The sequence below is a fragment of the Melospiza melodia genome, chromosome Z (assembly GCF_035770615.1).
Source record: "Melospiza melodia melodia isolate bMelMel2 chromosome Z, bMelMel2.pri, whole genome shotgun sequence".
In the NCBI taxonomy this organism is placed as follows: domain Eukaryota; kingdom Metazoa; phylum Chordata; class Aves; order Passeriformes; family Passerellidae; genus Melospiza; species Melospiza melodia.
In genome coordinates, this window is record NC_086226.1 from 43680431 (window position 1) to 43702484 (window position 22054).

General features: G+C 39.6%; 1 protein-coding gene across 1 annotated transcript in view; it reads right to left on the reverse strand.

The window, feature by feature from the left end:
* Positions 1-22054, reverse strand: part of PGM5 (phosphoglucomutase 5) — a 68643-nt gene that overhangs the window by 12883 nt on the left and 33706 nt on the right. The window contains exons 7-9 of the mRNA XM_063181332.1: positions 12230-12345; positions 3444-3579; positions 2350-2533 (exon numbers count right to left, since the gene is read on the reverse strand). Of these exons, the coding sequence (XP_063037402.1) occupies positions 2350-2533; positions 3444-3579; positions 12230-12345 (436 nt within the window). The remainder of the gene's footprint in view (positions 1-2349; positions 2534-3443; positions 3580-12229; positions 12346-22054) is intronic.

Here is a 22054-nt window from a genome sequence, read left to right on the forward strand (position 1 = left end):
CACAGACTCATAGAATGGTTTGGGTTGGAAAGGACTTCTAAAGGTCATCCAGTCCTGATGTCACCAGGTCATCATGTTCACTGCAGTGGGCAGGGACATCTTCAATCAGATCTGGTTGCTCAGAGCCCCGTTCAACTTGACCTTGAATGATTCCAAGATGGGGCACCCACCATCTCTCTGGACAACCTGTTCCAGTGTCCCATCACTCCCATCGTAAAAAAAAGAGTCTTTCTCACATTTAGTCTAAATTTATTCTTTTAGTTTAAAGGCATTACCCCTTACACTACTGCAGCTCTGCTAAAAGAACTGTCCTCATATTTCTTACAAGCCCTCTTGAAGTACTGAAAGGTCACAATAAGGTCTCCCTGGAGCCTTTTGTCTCTTAGTATAATGGCCTACTTTTACTTCTCATCCTTATAGTTCAAATTTTACCCAAAAATGCCACTGGTCCCATCCTTGGCTTGCTGGACCCTCAGGAGCAGCATTTTTATGTGCTGATATGTGCAAAAACAGAGTACAGCTTTAAAAATTAGAAGTCTTCAAGAACAACAGAATGCTTAATTTGATTTTAAGTCTCATTATTGTGGCACGACAAACAATATTAATGGGTTTCAAGAAACAGAATTAATTAGAAGCAACAGTCTGTGTGTATTGTTTGTCTTCTATTTTCTCGTTGCTGTGTTTTCTGAATATGTTGTTTATTAACACTGAATAACTACCATGGAGCCAGCTTCTCATTCATTGCAGTTACACTGAATATAAATCTCTCTCCCCTGTGTTCTGGGGAATAAGACTTGGCACATGCTCCTGAACACTTAGCTGAAAAATCTACACAAAGCCTATGACAGTCTGAAAGAGATAGCTGCATTCAGATGATGAGCAAGCTACCCAAGGAAAATGGCAGCAGTGAACTGTTGTTTCATTTGCATAGATCAATAACCTCTCTAATTTAGTGTGCTCGGAGAATCCACTGAGGCTGCAGACATATCAAGCTAGGAATGTGTCCTTGCCAAAGGACAAACTGGCTGAACTGTACTCTGAATAAATAGGAGCTACTCCCTATGAAAAAACATGCTTTCTGGTTTTATGGGCTCACTTTCAGAGTCTGTCTGAAAACAAGCCAAGTCATGTTTCTCTCTTTGTGTTACATGGTGATATGATTAGCAATTATATTCCCATACAGAATAAGTGCTTTGGACGAAAAAATTAAGGGAAAGAAAAGTGCAATTAAAATTCACAAGCTGCTTTTTGAACTACAAAGGTCACGAGTTTGCCATGTCTGTAATTTTCCACTAGACTTGGATGTGACAATATCCTCATATCTTATTTCAGTAGTAATATGCAACAAGAAAGTAGCTCAGTGGCAGACACGCTGCTCATATTTTCTGGATGCAATGATGAATGGAAACTGCAAAGACTCTGAGAAGGAAGGCATGAGAATAGTTTTAATGGCTTGTAATATAATTTCCTAGGGTCTGTTTAGGTCAAATAATTTAAAAACCAGAGGAACTACAACCATAAAAATATAAACAGCATAAAATAAGGACAAATTTTAATTGGAGTCACAGCTCCAATTACTTGAATATACATTCAAGTTACTTGAATATACATTTACACCTAGTAAAAGTACATAATGAATTTCGAACACATAATGTTTCCAAACACTGAAGGCTCAGTTGGAACTGCAGCTCTTCATAAGCAAGGAATCTCAGTATAGATGGAGTCCAGAAGGAGCTGGTAATTTGGGCTAGGGATGTCAAATATGCCTGCATAGGCTACAACCTTCTAAAGTCTTCTGCATCCTACTGGCTACAACAGATATTGTAATCAGTGGGATGCAGAAGTATCCTATGCAGAAGACCTCTTACTGTATCTCAGTTATGTAGATCCTGAGGGTCACCACAAACAAGAATCTGATTTTTTGTTTTGTTTTGTTTTGTTTTGTTTGGTTTTGTTTTGTTTTGTTTTGTAAGGTATAGCCAGTGGAGATTTCAGACAGCAAATTGAAAAAGGGAAGACTTTCTTTCTGTATGATATTTTCTGCTGTTCTGGAAAAGGAGCCCTCCCTATTCATGCATTGCTTTCAATAGGGACTTCATCCCATCCTACGCTCACTGTGTCACTATTGTCCCCAGTTATGTAAAGCAAGCACAAAATAAAATAATGGTGGATTATCTTATCCAGACTGAGCAAATCTTAAGTAGGAAATGCAGTATCTATTCATTCATAGCAAAGGAAACACCATCCCACAAATAAATGGACAGTCTTGCCAGCTGAACTTCAGAAACAACACTGTTGGAGACAATATGCCAGCTGCAAAACTTTGCTAATCCATCACTTCAGACATACCTGTCTTTTGGTCACAGTGCCATCCACAGGATCTATGTACTCAAAGCTGTCTGTTCTTTCCACACTGTAGATATTGTTACCCACAGCAAACTGCTGATGACTGAATGATTTGTCAGTGATCAAAGCTTCCAGGTCTCTCATTATGAAATATGCTGTTCTGGGTTCCAGCGCTTCGTAATCAAACCTTGCACATATATAAAAAAAAGGTAGAACCAGAAAGTAAGTCCCCAGAGCTGAGAAGACAGTTCTGCTTTCAGAGAGCTCTATATACTCACAGTTAGCAATTTACTGCTTACTTCAAAAATTAGCAATGTACCTCTGAAATACTGATTGCAAATGAAACCAGCACACACATGCCAATCCTGTGCCGTTACATGTGTGCAACCATAGTTTTACATTGGCCACCTGACTCTAAAATCAACAGAAAGCATCTAGAAAATGCAATTTCTAAAGCCGCATAGAAAATACACAGCTAGCTTTCAAAACTTAATGACACAATCAGTGGAGTGCTCAACAGAAAAGTGAAATAGAGAGAACTTTGCTACAAGTTTTGAGGAACAGCTGTGTGCAAAAGATCTTACAAATGGCAAACCCTGGATTAAGAGAGAGGCAGAAGCAAAAATGAAAATGACAGCTAGAACTTACCATATTGAGGCCTTAATAAAAATTAGTAAATGTTTTTATCTTTGGAAGAGTTATCCTGAATTGGAAGCAGGCATAGGTTTCAGCTCTCAGTAAACAATGTCACATGGAGGCACTTACAGGAAAAAAAATGCAGGAACAAATCTTGCTGGGATTATGTTTCTTTTTCAACATCATTTAACAAGGTGCACCTATATATTCCACAACTAAATAATTCAAATCTTTCTGCCATTCAATATTTTTAAATTACTCATGCTAGCAGTGACATATACATATAGCTCCCTTTTTTTACTCCTCCGAAAAAGCTTGTCTACAAAACAGTCATAATCTGTGGCACATTTTCATTCTGTATGAATGCACACCTAAGTGCAGCTGAACACATCTAAACAAGCAATGATTGTAGCAGAATGCTCCTATCAGCTGCATAAGTGCCTTTTCCTCATTTTACTCACCTGCAGTAGTAGTGCCGGCCAAATTTGGCCCAGTGATCCCTGACAATCTCCTCCACACTCTGCTTTCGAGCTGCTAGGATTGAAAGCCAAACTAGCACAGCCCACAGTCCATCTTTCTCTCGAAGGTGGTCAGACCCTAAAGAAACAGACAACAAGCACATTATTTGGTATCACTGCAAATCAGAAAACAAGGTAAGAAGGCTGGGAAAATGTCTCATTTAACTGTGCATGTCACATAAAAGTAATCAATAGTACTAGCCCTAGCACCTCTGATATGTTCTAGACAGAAAACCAGAAGTAATGCTTAAAATGTGATCTATTTATACATGACAAAGCTCATACTTGCAAAGTTAAATAAAAATTTGTACAAGTATCTGAAGAGAAACAGTAGCAGTATGAAAACATGTGTAGTCATTATTCCTTCTTACTGATATACAGTGTTTTCACGTCTCTGCTGCTGTTTCCCAGAACTGGGCTAGATATGCGAACCCCAGACATGAGCCAGAAGGTTCTCTTTTACAGAGTCAAGCTTAACAGCATCGCCTTATCTCTGCAGATGTTCATCTGCAGATGTCAAACTGCAGAGAAAGAACTTCCCATTCCATAAAAATTGGGAATTTCCAGAATGTTTATGACCTCCAGTCAGGACAACAATCAAGTGCTTGAAATTATTCTTCCGGAGCAAAAAAAACCCAAAACCAAGCAAACCAGAGAGGGGGACTGCTCCCTTTTTTATATTTCTTCATACCTCTCAGGGCTAAGGAAGACTGGATGCTCCTGTCTAGATCCCTGCATAGGTTTATATTTATGAAGAAAGTAATTGTTCCAACAATGAAGACTAGGAACAGTTTTGGAATCCTCCACACAATTCAGCATGTGGTCTCAGACCTCAGATCCGAGACCACTGGCACTCAGTAAATACTGATGGCAATTTTATAAGCTAACACACAAGAAACTTGAAGAGATATCAAACATGTAGCCACTGCTCTGGCATAATACTACTAAATTTGGTTAAAGTTTGTTGGCTGCAGCCTTAGGGTTTTCTGTCTAGTCACACATTATTTAAACCATAAGTACAAAGCAAGTGAAGCAATTCAGAAGTTTTGTTTACTTCATGAAGCACCTACTGATTATGGAGGCAACAATTTAAATTATCTGTCTTTAGAAGATAGTTAACAAAAGAGAGGAATCTAAAAACTCTTATGCTGAAAACCTGTTTTCTGAAATATTCTCCTCCTCAAAGACAGAAATCCTGTTGCAGCAAGACAGCTTTGTACAGCTTGGCTTTACGTAACAGGCTGCAAGGTCCACACAGACAGCCATCTGTCAAAATAGCAGTGTTTTGCTACAGGCAGAGGACAGCTCCCATAATATAAACTGACGAACTGAAGCTGTTAATCCAGTGAAAAACAGTCAATCTATTAAAGGCATATAAGGAAAATAACAAGATGTGCAGAGAGAGACCATGATTCCTAGGTCAATCACTGCTGTTACCTTGAACTTGCAATCCCTCTTCTTGGGAGAAAGCAACAATCAGCAGCCTCTGCTCATATGGATTTTCTAAGAGCCCATTGTCCTGGGTCTGCCACAGATCTGCCTGCCACTTAGGCTTCTTGCATTACATTCAGCCTCAACACTGTTTATTTAACAATAATTGCTCTTAACATTAAGTTAACTACCACGGGGTTAAGTAAATGCAAATTACTATTCAGTACAATATTCAAGCTGTATAGGAATGATTATTGAACACTTGTTGATGAGGATAAAGATTTACATGAAGGTCTGTGTGTTAGGTTTTACAGAAAACAAGAACACTGTGGATGGACTTAAGAGCTGAGACAGTAACATGCCTTCACATTTGCAAAGTAGCCATCATGATAGTAAGAATATCTCTTTTTTGCTACTTGTTCTGTAATCTGCAAGCTCTCTGCAACAACAGCATTGCCCTATTACAACAGCCAGAGTACAGGCCTGGTGCTTGAGGAGCTGCTGGAAGAGGAGACACAGCTCACTCTTATCCCTCCCTGCTCCAGTACCGTGAAAGCATGGAGTGCCAACCAGTCACAGAAAAAGGGCAGGGTTATTTATGAGCTCTCAAAGCTTTGCAAATAGCTTCAGATAAGAAAGGAAAACAAACGTCTCTCTACAGAGTCAGTCTTTCAGACATTCAGGCATAGAATCACAGAATTGTTAGGGCTGGAAGGGACCTTAAAGATCATCTCTCACCTCTTCTACTTCCTCGCTGCAGTAAGGAAGTAGATCAGCTTAAGGATATCTTCTACAGGAACAGCAGCAATATGTCCTATGTATAATAAAGTCAGCTTACTTGTAGGCAAAGCAGGTAGCAGAGTCAAAGCCATTGTCACCAAAGCCAAGAGTCTGTTCCCAGATAACGGTGCAGGCTTCTGCCCCTGACACCAAAAGAGAAATCCAGAACAGAGCTTTCACTTCCCCCCGATATATTGTTCCTCTGGTAACAGCAAGGAAAGTTATCACATCACCACAGGGGCTGGGGATGCTCAAGGGATTGGAAGAGCAGGGCAGGAGCAGCCAGGCCAGCAGCCAGGGCCTGCCCAGTCTCACCAGCCACACAGCAGGGCAGTCGGGGCACCAGGGCAGCCCAGCTCTGGCCATCAGGCACCTCCTGGGAATGGGAATAGGGCAATACCAGGCCAGGAAGTGGGAGCATGGACAGGCCTGGCTCTGGGGAACCCCTGGCCTGGCATGGCATGGCAGGGCTGTGGGGGGCTGGACACTGGCCCTGCTGCAGCATTGCTGGGGTGCTGCACCAACAGCCCTGGCGCTGCTCCTGGGCAGAGTGAGGGAGCCCCAGGGGCCCAGACAAGGCCCTGGTAACAGCAGGCTCACCCATCATGGCTGCTCCTTTCCCTCTTAACCTGCATGCCTCTGCATGTCTCTCCTTTCAGCCACTCATTCTTAACACAGAAAAAATTCTGTTTTGCCTAAAATGTCATCTCTGTGGCTGATTATCACCAGCCATTTAAATGGCTTAAGTGTCTTAACAGACACCAGCAAGAAGTGGAGACATGGAACTGAGCTTAACCCCTCAGCAATTTGCTCCAATACGAATGACCATTTATTCTTCTGCTACATAACATTTGGCAGACTGCAGGCCAGCAAATCACACAGTGAAAAGCACTGCAGTCCTTCAGCAAAACGGTCTATATCATGACAATGGAACAACAGGCTACGCTGAACATTAAAGAGATGAGTTCTGATTTAGCAAACACTTTAGGGATATTTCACTGAACCAAAATGTTATAGTGAAACGTGGACAGAGCATTTCTGAAGAGCTCTTTGCTACATTCTGAACCTTGTTCTAGTATGGCTTAAGTGCATAAATCTATATGAGGAGGACCGAATGTATTATTCTTCATAGACATTTAGCAGATTTGGCATGTTCTCTGTCCTTGCATGCCCCTCAGAGGACATAAATTGTTGCTTCCCTGGAAAGAGAAAGCAATGGGAGAAGGTAACCAAGAGACAAAAGTCTGGATATCTAGGATCTGGATATCCTGACTCTATTTCAGAATCAAAAATCACCAATTAAAAATACCAGCCTGACACAAGGACAAAAATTCTGTGTGCCCAGAAAGTGTTTCAGTTTGTTAGTCTTAATGGAAGTGAAACTAAAAACATTGATCAGCTGCATACATATATGTTGTTGTACTTATTGCCCTTCCTCCTTTCAGCAAATTAAAATCTATTTCTGCAATTTTGTTACTCTGATTTTCACCATCTGTAGGTGTCTTTGCTTGCTCTGTCTTAACTGAGTCCTACTGTCCAGCTCACGTTGTAGAAACTTTCAGGAGGGAGTCTACTCTGCTGCCTCAGTTCAGCTAACACCATTCTTTGCTCTACAGATCCAATGAATTTGCAGAGGCAGACCTGTCCTGAGCAAAGGGAAGAAGGAAAAGGTGCCTTGCAGCTCTGTATTCCTGAAGTTGCAATACTAACACTGCCCCCAGCTTTCTTGGGGCTCTGAGTAAACTCAGGATGATTCTCAGTGCTACTTTTAATTGAAACATCCTGGAATTAATTAATTCCTGATTCTGTTCAATGACCTGAAGCAGAAGGAGACAGCAGAAAAGAGGAGTAAATGAATTTTTTTTTCTGATTAACCCTTTATATTTAACTTGCATTTGTAAGAGAAATTATAATAACCGCAACTGTTTCAACAACTTATTTTTATAAGTTAATTCATTATTTCTCTATATAACAGTAGGAGAAGTTATTTTTTTACTACAGTAAATTGCTATGTCCAGACTCAGAGTAAACAAACTGGGCAAAATTCTCAGAGCATGTTCCCATTCATAGAGAAGTATGCCACTTACACAGTCTGCAATGGAAGAAAAATCTTCAGAGGCAGTACCTTGAGAAACAAAGAAAAATCATGCAAATATGTTCATATTATTTATTATTTTTCTACTATGTGAAAGCTAATTTTGTCTGTATCTGAGACATCCAGTTCTGAGAGGGAAAGCAAAACTTGTGGGTCATATGCATGAATAAAAGGTAATTGCTTTTCCCTAAATTAGTAATCCCAGTCTATCATCCTGCATTCTACAAATGTGATTTTAAAACAAGAAAATCACAGGAGTTCACAAGCTCACACCAAGTAATTTTGTTTGCACATACCCGAGTCTTACAAATTTTTTGTCCTGCTGAAACTTAGCAATATTTTAGGCAAATGGAGATTTAGGGGCATTCTGATCTGATAATTTTTTCAAATTAATAAGATTATTTTAGATTTGTATTACTGCAACAGATAATCAAATAGCTCATTTGTGGCTTTCATTCATGTCAGCAACCACACATTTTTATATTCTCCACTAGCTCTTCTTCCATATAATCTTTCAGGAGAAGGGGGTTGATGTTAATAGAATCTGTGAATTTGGAGATGAAGCAAGCAAATTAATGAAGGTTGTAGCAAGCACTGAAATGGTTTAAACTGCAGTAAGATAAATCAGCCACACAGTTCTCCTAATCCTGATTAATACCTTGCTGATGAGATTTAGAAAGTAATTGCTGCTGCCGAGGCCTTCCTTTGAACTCTGTGCCGGGCATTAGTCATAGAACCAGAAAGCTACTAACCTCATCTGACAAGCTCCCCACACTGCTACAAAAATGGAAGAAGTTTTTAAAGCATTGGTTTAGCTCCAAGATCAGCTGCCAGAAAACAAGTTTGGGAAATACAGCTGTATGGGACGTTTTCAACATCTTTTCTCCTTTTATAGCAGAAAATTTGCTTTTATTTACTTGCCACACCAAAGTCCCTTATGTTATAAAACCAGGGCTCTGTATTACTTGGAAATTTCAGCCGGGCTTTATTACCTGGGTACACAAACAACTGATTTCCAATGCAGTTTGATGAAGAAGGTGGATTTTTAAAACTTCTTTCTCTTACATAGAGCTGTAAATTTCCTATCCTGATCACTATGTAGTACACTTACATAAATATTCCATGCTGAAAGCTAAAGAAGTGCCAAATTTCAGTTCCCTAAATAGGTATGACTGGGCAAAAGCCGTAAAATTGATTCAAATGCCCAATACTGGCAGAAACATGTGAGGGTCACACAGCTTAGGACATTACTAAAAGATTCGCAATAAGGTAAATATTTACTGCTAAAAACAGATCACATTGCTGAAGTACTGGTCATCTACAAACCAGAACATGTCTTAAAAATAAACCCGCCTCCTGGCATATGAGGACACTTTTCAGACATCTGTATTGAAATGAAAGATGATAAGGAAATTGAGGCAGTGAGAAAAACAAACTTTAGACATCACAGCCATTACATAATTTGCCCAAAAAGTGTCACAGGATCACAGAACGGGTCAGGTTGGAAGGGACCACAACAGGGCATCTGGTTCAATCTCCCTGCTCAAGCAGGCTTGTCCCAGAGCACATGGCACAGGATTGAGTACAGACGGTTCTTGAATATCTCCAGTGAAGGAGACCTCACAACATCTTTAGGAAATCGCCTTCTGAATCATACTTTTTTACACAGCAATTACACACAGACTGAGGAATTCAAACCCCACGCTCAAGTTCTCTGGATGCCCATGGAATCGAATCTTGAGTGTCCAGATTTGCCTTTAGATGGAATTGGATAAAACTTGAGGTCAAGAGGCTTTCTGCACTGAAGTGCTGCAGGTAGAACAAAGTTAATCTGATCAGAGCATACTGAGATGCCAATATAATGCTGTAGGCTAGCTCTCCGTGCTGGCCAGCAGTATGTTCTTCAAGCACTCATTTACAAGAGTCAGGATTTATGAGGAATTTGAAGAATTGATGATAGAAGAACCAGACAATGTAAGAACACAGAGTGGTAAGGAATGTAGAGACTAGTCTACAATCAGGTCCTGCAAACTTGGAAGAGAGGCTATAGTACAGAAGTTTTATAGTACAGAATTGTTTTAAGGCCTCACAAGAAAGATACAAGTAAAGAAAAATGTCAATGGCAAGTGAAGAGAGGTCAGGGTAATTTTCTTGCCTATCTAGAACAGTCAAACCCTAGAGGCACTTCCATGACCTCCGTGAGTGTTTCTCTTCCCAAATACAAACACTATCAGATACTCAGGAAAATAAAATTAGACCTACAGAGATCATATTGTCCTCATTATTACAGTAGGTCAAAACACATTTTCATTTCTATATGACTGATCTCCAGGGATAAAATCCACCAGTACTTGGGACACCCTGCTTAGCAATACCTGAATGTGCTTTTGCAATGTGAAAGGGAAATCTGATGTTTGTCTTTTTTTATAACTTCACTTTAAAGTTTAAATGGCAAGTTGCCTCAAAGAAGACATGGCTTCAACTGAGCACAACCAGTAATTCCCCTTTTCTCCCTCAGTCAAAAGCATCTGAAAGAGTCCTACTCAACACCATCAGATGAAGATGGTCTAGGATAATAACGCCTCAAGCAGAGACAGAGCTTTGGCAGTGGTTTTTCATGACATATGGCACATATGTCATGACAAACCACTACCTCTACATATAAGCCTACATGCAGCAGGAGGTGCTGCACTCTGTGGGCTAAGGTACCTAGATATACTTCTAGATATACTTCCACATATGGGAACTCACCACCAAAACTCTTACAAGCTCCTTCTAGTTAAAATCCACACAACTTTCTTCAGCAGGATGATGAAGCCAAGAGCTTTCTTCCATATAATTTGTGGGCTACTGAAGTCATACCAATGTCTTTAAAACTAGACAAATTTCATCAAAGTATCTGGTTTTGTATGTGCAAGAGGAACTTCAGTATTTAGAGGGAAGAGGTACTGAACAGGCCCAGTGAAGAAGTATTAAAAAGCAGTGCGAGTTGAAAACACCCCAGTTCACACTTCAAATGGGTTAATGGAAATGCAGTTCAACAACAAACAACAAATAGTAGCACATTCTGAAAGGTACAAGATCTTCCTGCCCTTCTCTCCCCAAATTACATCTCTCTGAATGACCTCATAGAACACACTGTAGAGGAAGTTTGTATTCAAAAGATATAGTCAAGACCATACAAACCTGTGCCACTCAGTGCAAATAGTGAAGGCATTCAGTTTGCCAATCACGACATAGGTTCCCATTGACAACAAAAAGAAAATTATCATTAATTATAATTTTAAATTCTCTTCCTTTTTACATATAAGACCCCAAAAAATATAAAATATTTTTCATTCTTGCATCATAGCCCATTCAGATCCATACAGTAAACAAGAAGATAAATACATGAAGTGCCACGTCTATGGTTGTTTAAGGTATCATTATTTTTTAAATAGCAACATTCTGCTCTAATTGATCCCAACCAACAAACTTAATTCTGGACATAAATCAATTAAAGCAAAATGAAATTTGTAATCAAGTTTCACTGCATGGTAATTAATTTTCTACAAAGAGCTGCAGCCAAGGTATTACACATTCAAAATAGAGAACTCCATATAACTCACATCAAAATATAGAATAAACTACTAGCCAGGCAAATTATTAAGTTATTCTGGTCTGTGCTTTTTCAGAGACTTGCAATATAACCCTACTGATAAACAAAAAGTAAGAATTTCTGTGCCAGAATCCAGGAAAGAAAAAAATAAACACTCCGAAATTTATTTTATCATTCTCATAAACTAAAACCACATTTATGTACATTTATAGACTACATACTTCAAATTATTTGCTCTATTTCTTACTGTCAATACTATTCTGATGGCTCAAATTTGTCATTCATTCTGCATTCTGTTTGATTGGTTCTTTGGACTGATAAGGCAGAAATAACTAGGGAAAACACAAATACTCACATGCAAGTGAATTTCTTCTAATGATGATTTTATCTGACACTTGAGCAATTGTGATGTTCCAAAAAGGAAAGTCTGAAACAGTTTTCTTAGATGAACCATCAGATATACCAGTCCTTTGTACACCTAACCACATTAGGAAAAAAACATGTGGCTTCCATATAGACAAAATCCCTCCAAATGCTGCTGCAGTCTGTGAAGACTTGCAGAGGAACCAATGAGGCTTTCTTGCATTATGTTCAAGTCAGAAGAGAATGCCAGGCACCTCCAGAAGCTGTCTGGGCAGCAGTAAGGTTGCTTGCCTCTGCTGAATATCCATTTCCCATATTTTTCATGCCTCAAGTGCTGAACACCACACTTACAAGATGGACCTCAAGATGTGAACAACAGAAAGTTCTCTGTTTCAGCACGAGACAGAACTAATCTGCTGATTGTTTTGGGTTTGACTTAATTTCTGATTATGTATTACTTACCAGTACCAAAACTCTCCTCGCCACAAAGGGAACAACGTCCAGAGTCCATGAGATTAGAAAAATACCTCCATCCCGCTGGTGTCTCATACACAGGAACCTTCATTACTTTTGCCACTCTGGGAAACATACAATAAAACATCACATGATTAAGATCATGCTTTTTTTTACATATGATCTGAGGTCAGTTGAGGAATATTCTACGTCTCATTACATCTCCTGACAGCAGGAGTAGAAGTAGAAAAATAAAAACCAAAACCAAGAACAGATCAACACTACCATTCAATACTGATGCTTGTCTCAGCATCTAACGTCAGCCAAAACCCAAGTATGTTTACACATTACGTGTATTATTTTGGAAAATGTAGGACCTCAGTTCCATAGGCTTTACCAGTATCTTTCCCTTCTTACTGACCAAGAAACAGCTAATCTAAGGATGGACAGTTTTGCTGCACTAATATCTTAATGGAAGATAAAATATCATGTTGAAGCATCCTCCTTTACAAAATACAGATAGTCAAATAAGAAAATGCTTGAAAGATACTTTTACTTCTTGTAATGTCTTCAAAGACAAGAAAATACAGGAATGTTTCAGTATCTTCTTTAAAAACCTTTCCTAGTCTCAACCTGAATCTCAACTTATTCTCCCTGTCTCCTATCATGTAATACAAGAAACCCTCTCACTATCTGTGTGATGTGCCAGTGTTTTCAAGAACCAAAATTAACCACCTTGTAAGTTGGATATGCATTCTTTTCCCCAGATTGTTAACTGGTAAATATTCCTGAATGAAAAAACCCTTGCATGGACTAAAAAACAAGAAAGAAAGAAAACCCTACCAACAACTCCAAAGAACTCTTAAGTCTCAAGATGGGGATTTACACAAAATGAGTATTACCAGTCTTCTTTCTAGTTATATTTTCTGGTTTTCATTGTGTGCCTAGGGTTTTCAGAACCAGCTATTTTATAACATGGAAAGTAAGAACTGAGACACAGGGAAGCAATCTGACCAACTACCAATGACCTTATGATTGCTTCAACTATCATACCTAACAATACTTCTTGAAGCAAGAGAGTTTACTTAATTTTAACTGCAGTCAAACCAAAGCAAAGCAAATTAATCAAAGATGGATTCAACACAACACAATCTGTCTAAAAGTGTCAAGGTGAAAGCAATCACCCTTCTGGTCAAAAAAACACCTGTTTTCTGATGGCACATCTCTCTGTCTCACATTAAGTGCATAAAGTAGATGGGATAAAGTGTCAAAATATGCCAGCACTGACCCCTTCAAAACCTGGTACATAAGTATATCTAAATGAGAGAATCACAGAATCGTCAAGGTTGTAAGAGACCTTCAAGATCATCTAGTCCAAACATCAACCTAGCTCCACCACAATCACCCCAGGTGCCACATCCAGACACCTCCTGAATACTTCAGAGAGTTACTCCGCCATTTCCACGGCCAATTTATTACAATGTCTAGCCACTCCTTCAATGAAAAATCCTTCTAATATTGAATCTGAACCTCCCCTTGCAGAACTTAAGACCACTTCATCTTGCCCTTTGACTTGATACATGGCAGAAGAGATTGACCTCCACCTGGTTACAACCTCCATGCAGGCAATTACAAAGTGATAAGGCCTCCCCTTTTCTCCAGGTTAAAATCTTCAGCTCCCTCAGCTGTTCCTCACAGGACTTGTGCTCCAGACTCACCAGCTTCATCGCCCTTCTCTGGACACACTCCAGCACCTCAATATCATTATCCAAGTACAGGGGGACAATCCCTGCCCTGCTCCTGCTGGCCACACCATTGCTGGCACAGGCCAGGATGCCATTGCCCTTCTTGGCCCCCTGGGCACTGCTGGCTCACGCTCAGCTGCTGTCACCAGCACCCCCAGGGCCTTTTCCTGTGGCAGCTTTGCAGCCACTCTGCCCCAGCCTGTGGCACTGCCTGGGGTTGCTGTGCCCCAAGGGCAGGACCAGCACTGGGCCTTGTTGAGCCTCACACCACTGGGCTCGGCCCATGATCCAGCCTGTCCAGATCCCTCTGCAGAGCCTTCCTGCCCTCCAGCAGGTCAGCACTCTGGACTGATGGCGATGCTTGTGAAATGACTGAGCTGAATTATACCCTCTCATCCAAATGATTGACAAAGATGTTAAACAGGACCAGCACCAGTACCGAGCCCTGGGGAACACTACGGGTGACCAGCCACCAACCAGATTTAGTTCCATTCATCACCAAAAGTGATGGCACTACAGTTCAGCCCTTAAGTATTCTCTCTGAAATTTTTTACACTGTTAGCCTGCACTGTAATGTAGTCTCCAAATCAACCTTTCTTTTATGTAAGAATATCCATTCTAGGTGCTCATATTACATCTAAAATCAGTGATTTTTAAACGAGATGGAGTAAGAATTGCTGATATTTATTTGAAAATAGACAAAAATGTACATGAAAAAAAGGGTATTACCAAAACTTTTAATCCTGAACTCAGATTTCATATCTCTAGTTTAGAGGTAGGGGCGAGTATGTACCTTCTCGTGTTTATACAGCACTACATATATTATTAACCCTTAGAAATATTATTCCATAAAGGGAGGTTTCACAGGGCAAAACTGAACAGGTATCTGTCTGGCTCTTCAAAAAGTCAAGAACAAGAAAGAATTTAATCTCTGTGTGACAATAACTTCAGGCTGAAAACAGGACTGTACTGCCAAAAAAAGAGAAAACATTAAACCAGAAGGCAATACCTAACATGCTGGCAGAGCAAAACCAATTCTCTTAAGGTAGCCTAACAACACAGCTGAAATATGTTTGCTTGCAGAAATGTTCCCATATCCTGGTACAGTTTTTGGAGAAGGAAATCCTTTCCCATTTACTTTTCTACATTCCTCTAGCTGGGGAACAAATAGCCTAGGATGGACTTACCCTGACCAGCACTAAAAGCTTCAAGAGGCTGTAGCTGTTTCCAAAGAGTTCTAGGTACTAATGTTGTTTCTGTTGGCATGTGGGCTCACTTTGCACAGAGTTCATAGTACGATTAGTTTGTAGTAGGAATGTGACAGATTGTTCCATGCACCTTCTTTTTTCTTGTTGTTTCTGGCTCTTAATAATTCAACTAAGTAAGTAAATAGAAGTACACTGAAAATCAAGCATACTTCTTCCTTACTGACATTTTTCTGAAATAAAGACTCATCACTGGAAGTCTCAACAAATGCAGAATGTGCCTTTATGCAGCCCATAGACATTCAAGGTGAAAAATTACCCCAGAAAACATGAGGGGTGGGTTCCCACAGAAAGTTGGAAAAATTCTCAAAGCTGCAGACTCTGAGAAATAATATGCTGCATTAGATCAAACACATAATCACACAAAATACAGGAAAACACCCTCAGAGGAAGGAAACTAATATGTGACGGTGAAATTACTAGATCTTCAAAGCCAGGGAAAACAGAGATTAGATGTGGGAAAGGGGAGGGATTTTTAATGCTCCTACATCTACATCTTTCTAAACTAAAAATATGACTGGGTATTCAGGAGAGAAAAATTTTTAAAAAAATCCTCATTTTTCCAATATTTTTTTCACTCTGTATTTACCAATCTGCTTTTTAATATAGACAAAATTCCTAAATCAGAGCTTTCAATCATTGATACAACAAGAAGCCAGATATTTTCTTAAAGAAGTTCCAGTTGAGACTGACAGAATCCCTGTGGATCAAATTTGAAAATAACTTTCTGTGTTCTGCTGAACTGAACATTTGCAGCACTATTTAATGGAGCATATGGCTTCCTGACAGGCTTGATAGATGCTAGGCAAATAAATGCTTAGAATAAGGGTTTCAGGAACTTGCAATTCTGCAAGAACTGCTGATAAGTCATGGTAAGGATTTTTATCTTCAACAAATCATATGTCCATTAATTACATTTTGCAATGTTTTTAGAAATGCACCCTCACAGGACAGTTCAACCAAGACTACATATGTACAGCTTTTTAAGTTTCTCTTCTTTCTGTATACTTACACTAGATCCCCAAATTTGGGGAGTTAGAAATGTAAAGTCAAGGTTAATGTAAAGAGTTTTGTCTGTATGAGCTCTCTTGATGAGAGAGGATACTCCTTCTCTCAGGAAGTGAGTCTTAGAACTGGTACTACAAGTGGTATTTATCTTGAAGAAGTCCAGATAACACAGTAAATTTTATATATACTTAGGTATGTATAATGCATCATCAACAAGATACTGATACAGCAGTGCACCTGTAAGGGTGATACCTCAAGCTCTGAGCTTTCATGTTGTAGGTACTGGCTGTTAAAAGGCCTGATTTAATGGATAGAATATACTTCCAGAGCAATTCAAAATAAAGACTGGGGAAAAATATGCCCTATAAATAGGCTCATTTCCCTAGCCTATTTGAAGTAAAGACATTCTATTTATGTCTAACCACACAGTTGATATACCTGTGTTTATATGTTCCATGAGTATAAACTATGTTGAAAGAAGACAACAAACCATGGACATTCTGGTTCTTGTCATCTTGTACATTTAATGGGACTGACTTCAAACACTACACTTGCTTGCCTTCCTTTAGTGTAAGTGCTGACTACATCAATGAGAGTATACAGTAAAATTTCTTCTGTCCGTGTTTGGCAGTAATTACCCCTTGCTAGACTAGGAAACAGAGTATTTACATTTAGAACCAAACTGTAAGGTAACCTTAGTTATAGCCTTAGAATAACCTTAATTAGTCTGCCCATTTCAGAACTAACAGCATTTATATTCCCAAGATGCTGAAACACTAACTAAGGAGAAAAAAGTTAAATCAAAGAAGAGTGGACTGCACTTTTTGCAATTGCACAATATTTATAATTATACTTTGTGAATTTACAAAAAGTAGGAGCAGATGCTTTTAAATGAGGAGATAACAAAATGAGTGAAAATAAGAATATAAATTATTGTACAGTTCCATTGTTAAATTTACCCTCTTACTGTTTCACAGTTGCACTGTAATTTTTTATTTTGAAGAGCTAGTCCCACGCTACCTATACTGACTGCCCACTTTATTTTCAAAGATAAGAAGAATGTATACAATGCAATGCTGACAATCAGTTTGAGTTTTTTCATCTCTAGAAAACAGAATTATTGGAGAGGTTAGTACCAACACAGAAATGTGAAACCAATTCTTGAACTACACAATAAGGCATGACCACTCACTAAATCATGAGCTGGCCAGCTCATAATAAAGGTAATAATGAACATAATTATAGTCTTCTAATAAAGATTAGAATTTTTAAAAATTTCCTGACAAGAAAAAAAAAATTAACAGCTAGTTCTAACATTACCCCTGAAAGACCTAACAGACTAATGCGCAAAACTTTACCAAGCAACTGGACTACTTATTCTACAGCTTCACATCTGAATATCCCAGGTCTTCTTCCTTACACTTCATAGCCATCTACATGCCACCTAACTAGGAAAACATAAGGTACAGGACTCTTGATAGCCCAGATTACTTTCCTTGGAATTCCAAAAATATTAGCCTGCTAAACTATGTAAAAAAGATTTTCATTTTTCAAACACATGGTTTTTTATTTAAAAGTGTTAAAAATCCTTGTGATAACTTTCTTTCAATTTTTCAGTAGATACAACTGACTATTTTTCACAGATAGACTCATAAAACCAAGTGGTCCTTGATGGCATCTCCCAGACATCGTGGTTTTGCACTAGCAAAACACCTGTGACACCCAAAGAATGACCCTGATTCACATTAACAAGAATCAGAGGGAAGTTTTCTCTAACCTAATCACTACAATGCCACAAAAACATCCTGATGAATATAAATCATTCAAATACAACAGCCTGCAGCAAGCTGAGTTTCTTATGCCAGTGAAACTCTTATAACTTCCAAGAATAGACCAGTCAATCAGACAGAATCATCCTGCCAAAGTTGTGATGCCTGTTCACCACAAAGATAAAGGTCACAACACTGGGGGAAGGGCTTTCTTTGACAGGTCTCATGAACTTGTAAAGATGTAAGAGACTGGCTAGAGATTTGTATTGTAGGTGAAATGCTGTCTAGGGTAAACTGCAGCACCACTTTCATTCTGGAGTCTGAACTTGGAGGAAGAAATAGGTATTAATGAAAGAAACACTAGAGAAGCAGCTATACATGTTCTTGTTTCTCATCTTCCACACATGTAGGTATCAGCTGACATGTGAAAGATGCTAATAGGCACCTGGATGAACAGCCTTCAAAACACTGACTGGTGTTCCATGGATACGCTGATTTTCAATCCTGCTCCTCTCTGTGCCAGCACTGAGGTAGATAGTTCAGAGACAATCCTTCAGCACGTCTTCCTCTGCAGAAGGCTAAGCACTGACAGGCACTAACAATCAGGAATTGAAGGAATTTGTGGGACAGATGTGGGCCACTGAAGGACAGCGTGTTGTTGCAGCACTCCAAAAGAGAACAAACCTCTGTAATGGTTTCTTTCAGAGTTACTATGGCTATAGAAGGAAAAGGTTTCTCACTATGTCTTCTAAATCTCTACTTAGCCACTGAAGTAGTCTTTGTTATCTAATCTCCAGCTGATAAAAGCCTAATTTGATTTTAGGTGTGAAGCATATTTTATTTCAAAGACAAGACTGTTATTTGACTGAAACTGAACTGAAACAGACACTGTTTTTCTTTCCACTTCTGTAGTTTTGCTTCATGCAAAGAATTAAACATATCTTAATAAGGGACCTGCATCTGATTTATCAAGAAGAAAATTTCTCTAGCTGAAAATAAGTCTTCACACACAGTCTAACCTTAACCTACAAACCTTTGTATTTGATATTTTACTGCCTGAGTTGCTTGGATTTTTTTTCCAACACTCTGGACTTTTCTGAGGTCAACACAAGTAATTTCTGTTTGCCTACATCAATTTTGCTATCCTTTTAATAAAGATACTGGGTTGGCTGTTTTCTAACCATATACTACAGAATTTAAGTGTACTTGCAACCAGACCCAAAACTTAATGGTTTCATTCTTTTAGACCACTGGGTCCCATCCCATTCTCACTGCATGGTATTTCCACTTGCTCTCTTTTTGGTCTCTTCTTTCCACTGTTGGAAAGCTCTTTGCTACTTCATTTTTCAACTTCTGAAGTCTAATTAATCTCACCTTTGGTCAGTTCTCTCTTTGTTCCTACTATTTTTCAGGATGCAGGAGTCATGAACCAAATGATTGCAACTTCTGTTTCAGTCCCGTCTCTAAGTCTTCACTTTTTACTTATGCAACTGCAATAGACCGTGAGAAATTCACAGTAGTAGCCATGACAGCAGGAGCACTGGCACCAACTATAACATGAAATAGATGTTCTGCTTCTGGATGTTTTCACTCTGTCTGTGCCACCTTCCCTTAAAAGGCTTCAACTGCATATTGTGCAAGGAGCAGAACTAAAACAGTCACCTCCCTTATATGGTCAAGTATTACAGTGTTACTCCTTCCCAGTCTTTAATTTCTTAAGCAAAAAGCAGTGGAATGCGAAGTCCTCACGCACAACACAGATAACCAGGACATCACTAAGATAAGATGCAAGCTGTCATGTCTGGCAGAGAGGCTGTCAGGACACTGTGGCAGAGAAAAAAATAGACAAGTTCCCTTACTTTTTGCTTTCTACTATGCTACATCTCACAGAGAATAATCCTATAAAATAAATCAATACAGAAAAAGCATCTGGAGACACTTTAACTATGAAGCATCTAAATAAGTTAGGAATTTTTTTTGTTGTTTTCCTTCCTCCCAACCCCTGCAATGTTTTAAGTAAAGTACTTAATACAGGTGGAATAAAAGTATGCTGAACCAAGCTCTAGTGTTCAGGGATAACTTGTGTCTTGAAAACTGGCAACTTCAGGTGGATTTTTTTTTGGCTGACAATAGTCCTAAGTAATGGATTGCTGATAATTGCAGAAATCATCAATATATCTAATCAGTACTAGATGAATTACCTTTCTATCAAAGGAGCTTAGTGGCATTTATGTAACCTAAGTTGTGCCAATAAACTGTTTCAGTATTTTCTCCTGCCTCTCAGTCTCACATTGGCCTTTCTTTGTTTTTGAAATCTTTCAACAGCAAAAGCTAAAAATTGCTCTAGCAGAAAGGCAAAATCATAGAATCACAAAGTCACAGAATCATAGGATGAGCTGGACTGCAAGTGACCTTGAAGATCATCTAGTTCCATGGTAAGGGTGGAACTAGATGCGCCAGGTAAGGATGCTACCCACTACATCACATTGCTCATAGCCCCATCCAACCCGGCCTTGGGCACTTCCAGGGATGGGCTGTCCACAACTTCTCTAGGCAACCTGTTTCAGTGCCTCCCTACCCTCAGAGTGAAGAATGTTTCCTAATTTCTAATGTAAATCTCTCATATTCAATTTGAAAACATTCCCCCTTGTCCTATCACTACGTGTGCAGGTGGAAAGCTGTTCTCCATCTTGTCATAAGCCCTCTTTAGGTATAGAAAGGCTCCCCCAAGGTCTCCCCAGAACCTTCTCTTCTACAGGCTAAACAATCCCAAGTCTCTCAGCCTGTCCTCACAGGAGAGGTGCTTCTGACTTCTGATCACCCTCATGGTCCTCTTTTGGACCTGCGACAAAGGTCCACACTTTTCTCATGCTGAGGACCCCAGAACTGGATGCAGCACTGCAAGTGGGATCTCACAACAGCAGAATCCCCTCCCTGATCCTGCTGGCCACCCCTTTTTATGATGCCATGTGGGACCATGTCAGTGGCATAACACAAACTTAGCTATATGACATCTGTCAGTCTTACCTTGTCAGCCACTCCACTATACAGGGCCATCAGGTTGGTCAGGCACAATTTGTCCTTAGTAAAGCTGTGCTGGCTGCCTTGGATCACCTCTTTGTCTTGCATGTGCCTTAACACTGCTTCCAGGAGGATCTTCCCCATGATCTTCCCAGGCACAGTGGTGAGATCACCAGTCTGTGGTTCCCAGTTTTCCTTTCCTCCCTTTTTAAAAACAGGACTGATGTTTTCCTTTTTCTAGTCTCCAGGGACTTTGCCTGACCAACATAACTCTTCAAATATGATGGAGAATGTCTTGGCAAGAATATCATCCAATTCCCTCAGGAACCTTCAGTGTATCTCATCAGCCTTGGGCCTATTTAGCTTCATCAAGTGGTTTCATACCCACTCTTTGCTGCCAGTGATATGAACTTGACTCCCTCAGCCCCCAGCTGGAGGTTCAGATACTTGAGAGGTGTGGAAAGCCTGACTGCCAGTGAAGACTGAGGCAAAGAATTCATTGAGTACCTCAGACTTTTCCATTTCTGTTTTCACCATTCTTCATTCTCGTTTACCATGGCCTTTATTTTCGGCCCTTCTTTTCCAAGCTATGTACTTACAGAATTCTTTATTGGTATTCTTCACATCCCTTGCCAAGTCCCATTCTATCTGTGCCTTAGTTTTCCTGACCCATCCTTACACATCTAATCCCTATCTCTGTACTCTTCCCAGATCACCTGTCCTGCTTCCATTGTCTATGTACTTTCTTCTTATTCCTCAGTTTGAGAAGCAGATCCTTGCTCCGTCATACCAGTTTCTGTCCCTCTCTCTTTCATTTTCTAAACACTTCAGCTCAAGGAGTTGCCAGGTATGGTCTGCTCTTATATCCTTAAGGACAATTTCCCAGGGGATTACATACACTAATTATTTAAACAACTGGAAGATTGCTTTTCTAAAATTCAGCATCCGGTCTATATTCCTTGCCAGGCCCATGTTCCTTGGGATCATGAACTCAACCCAGGCATGGTCACTACATTCCAGTCAGTC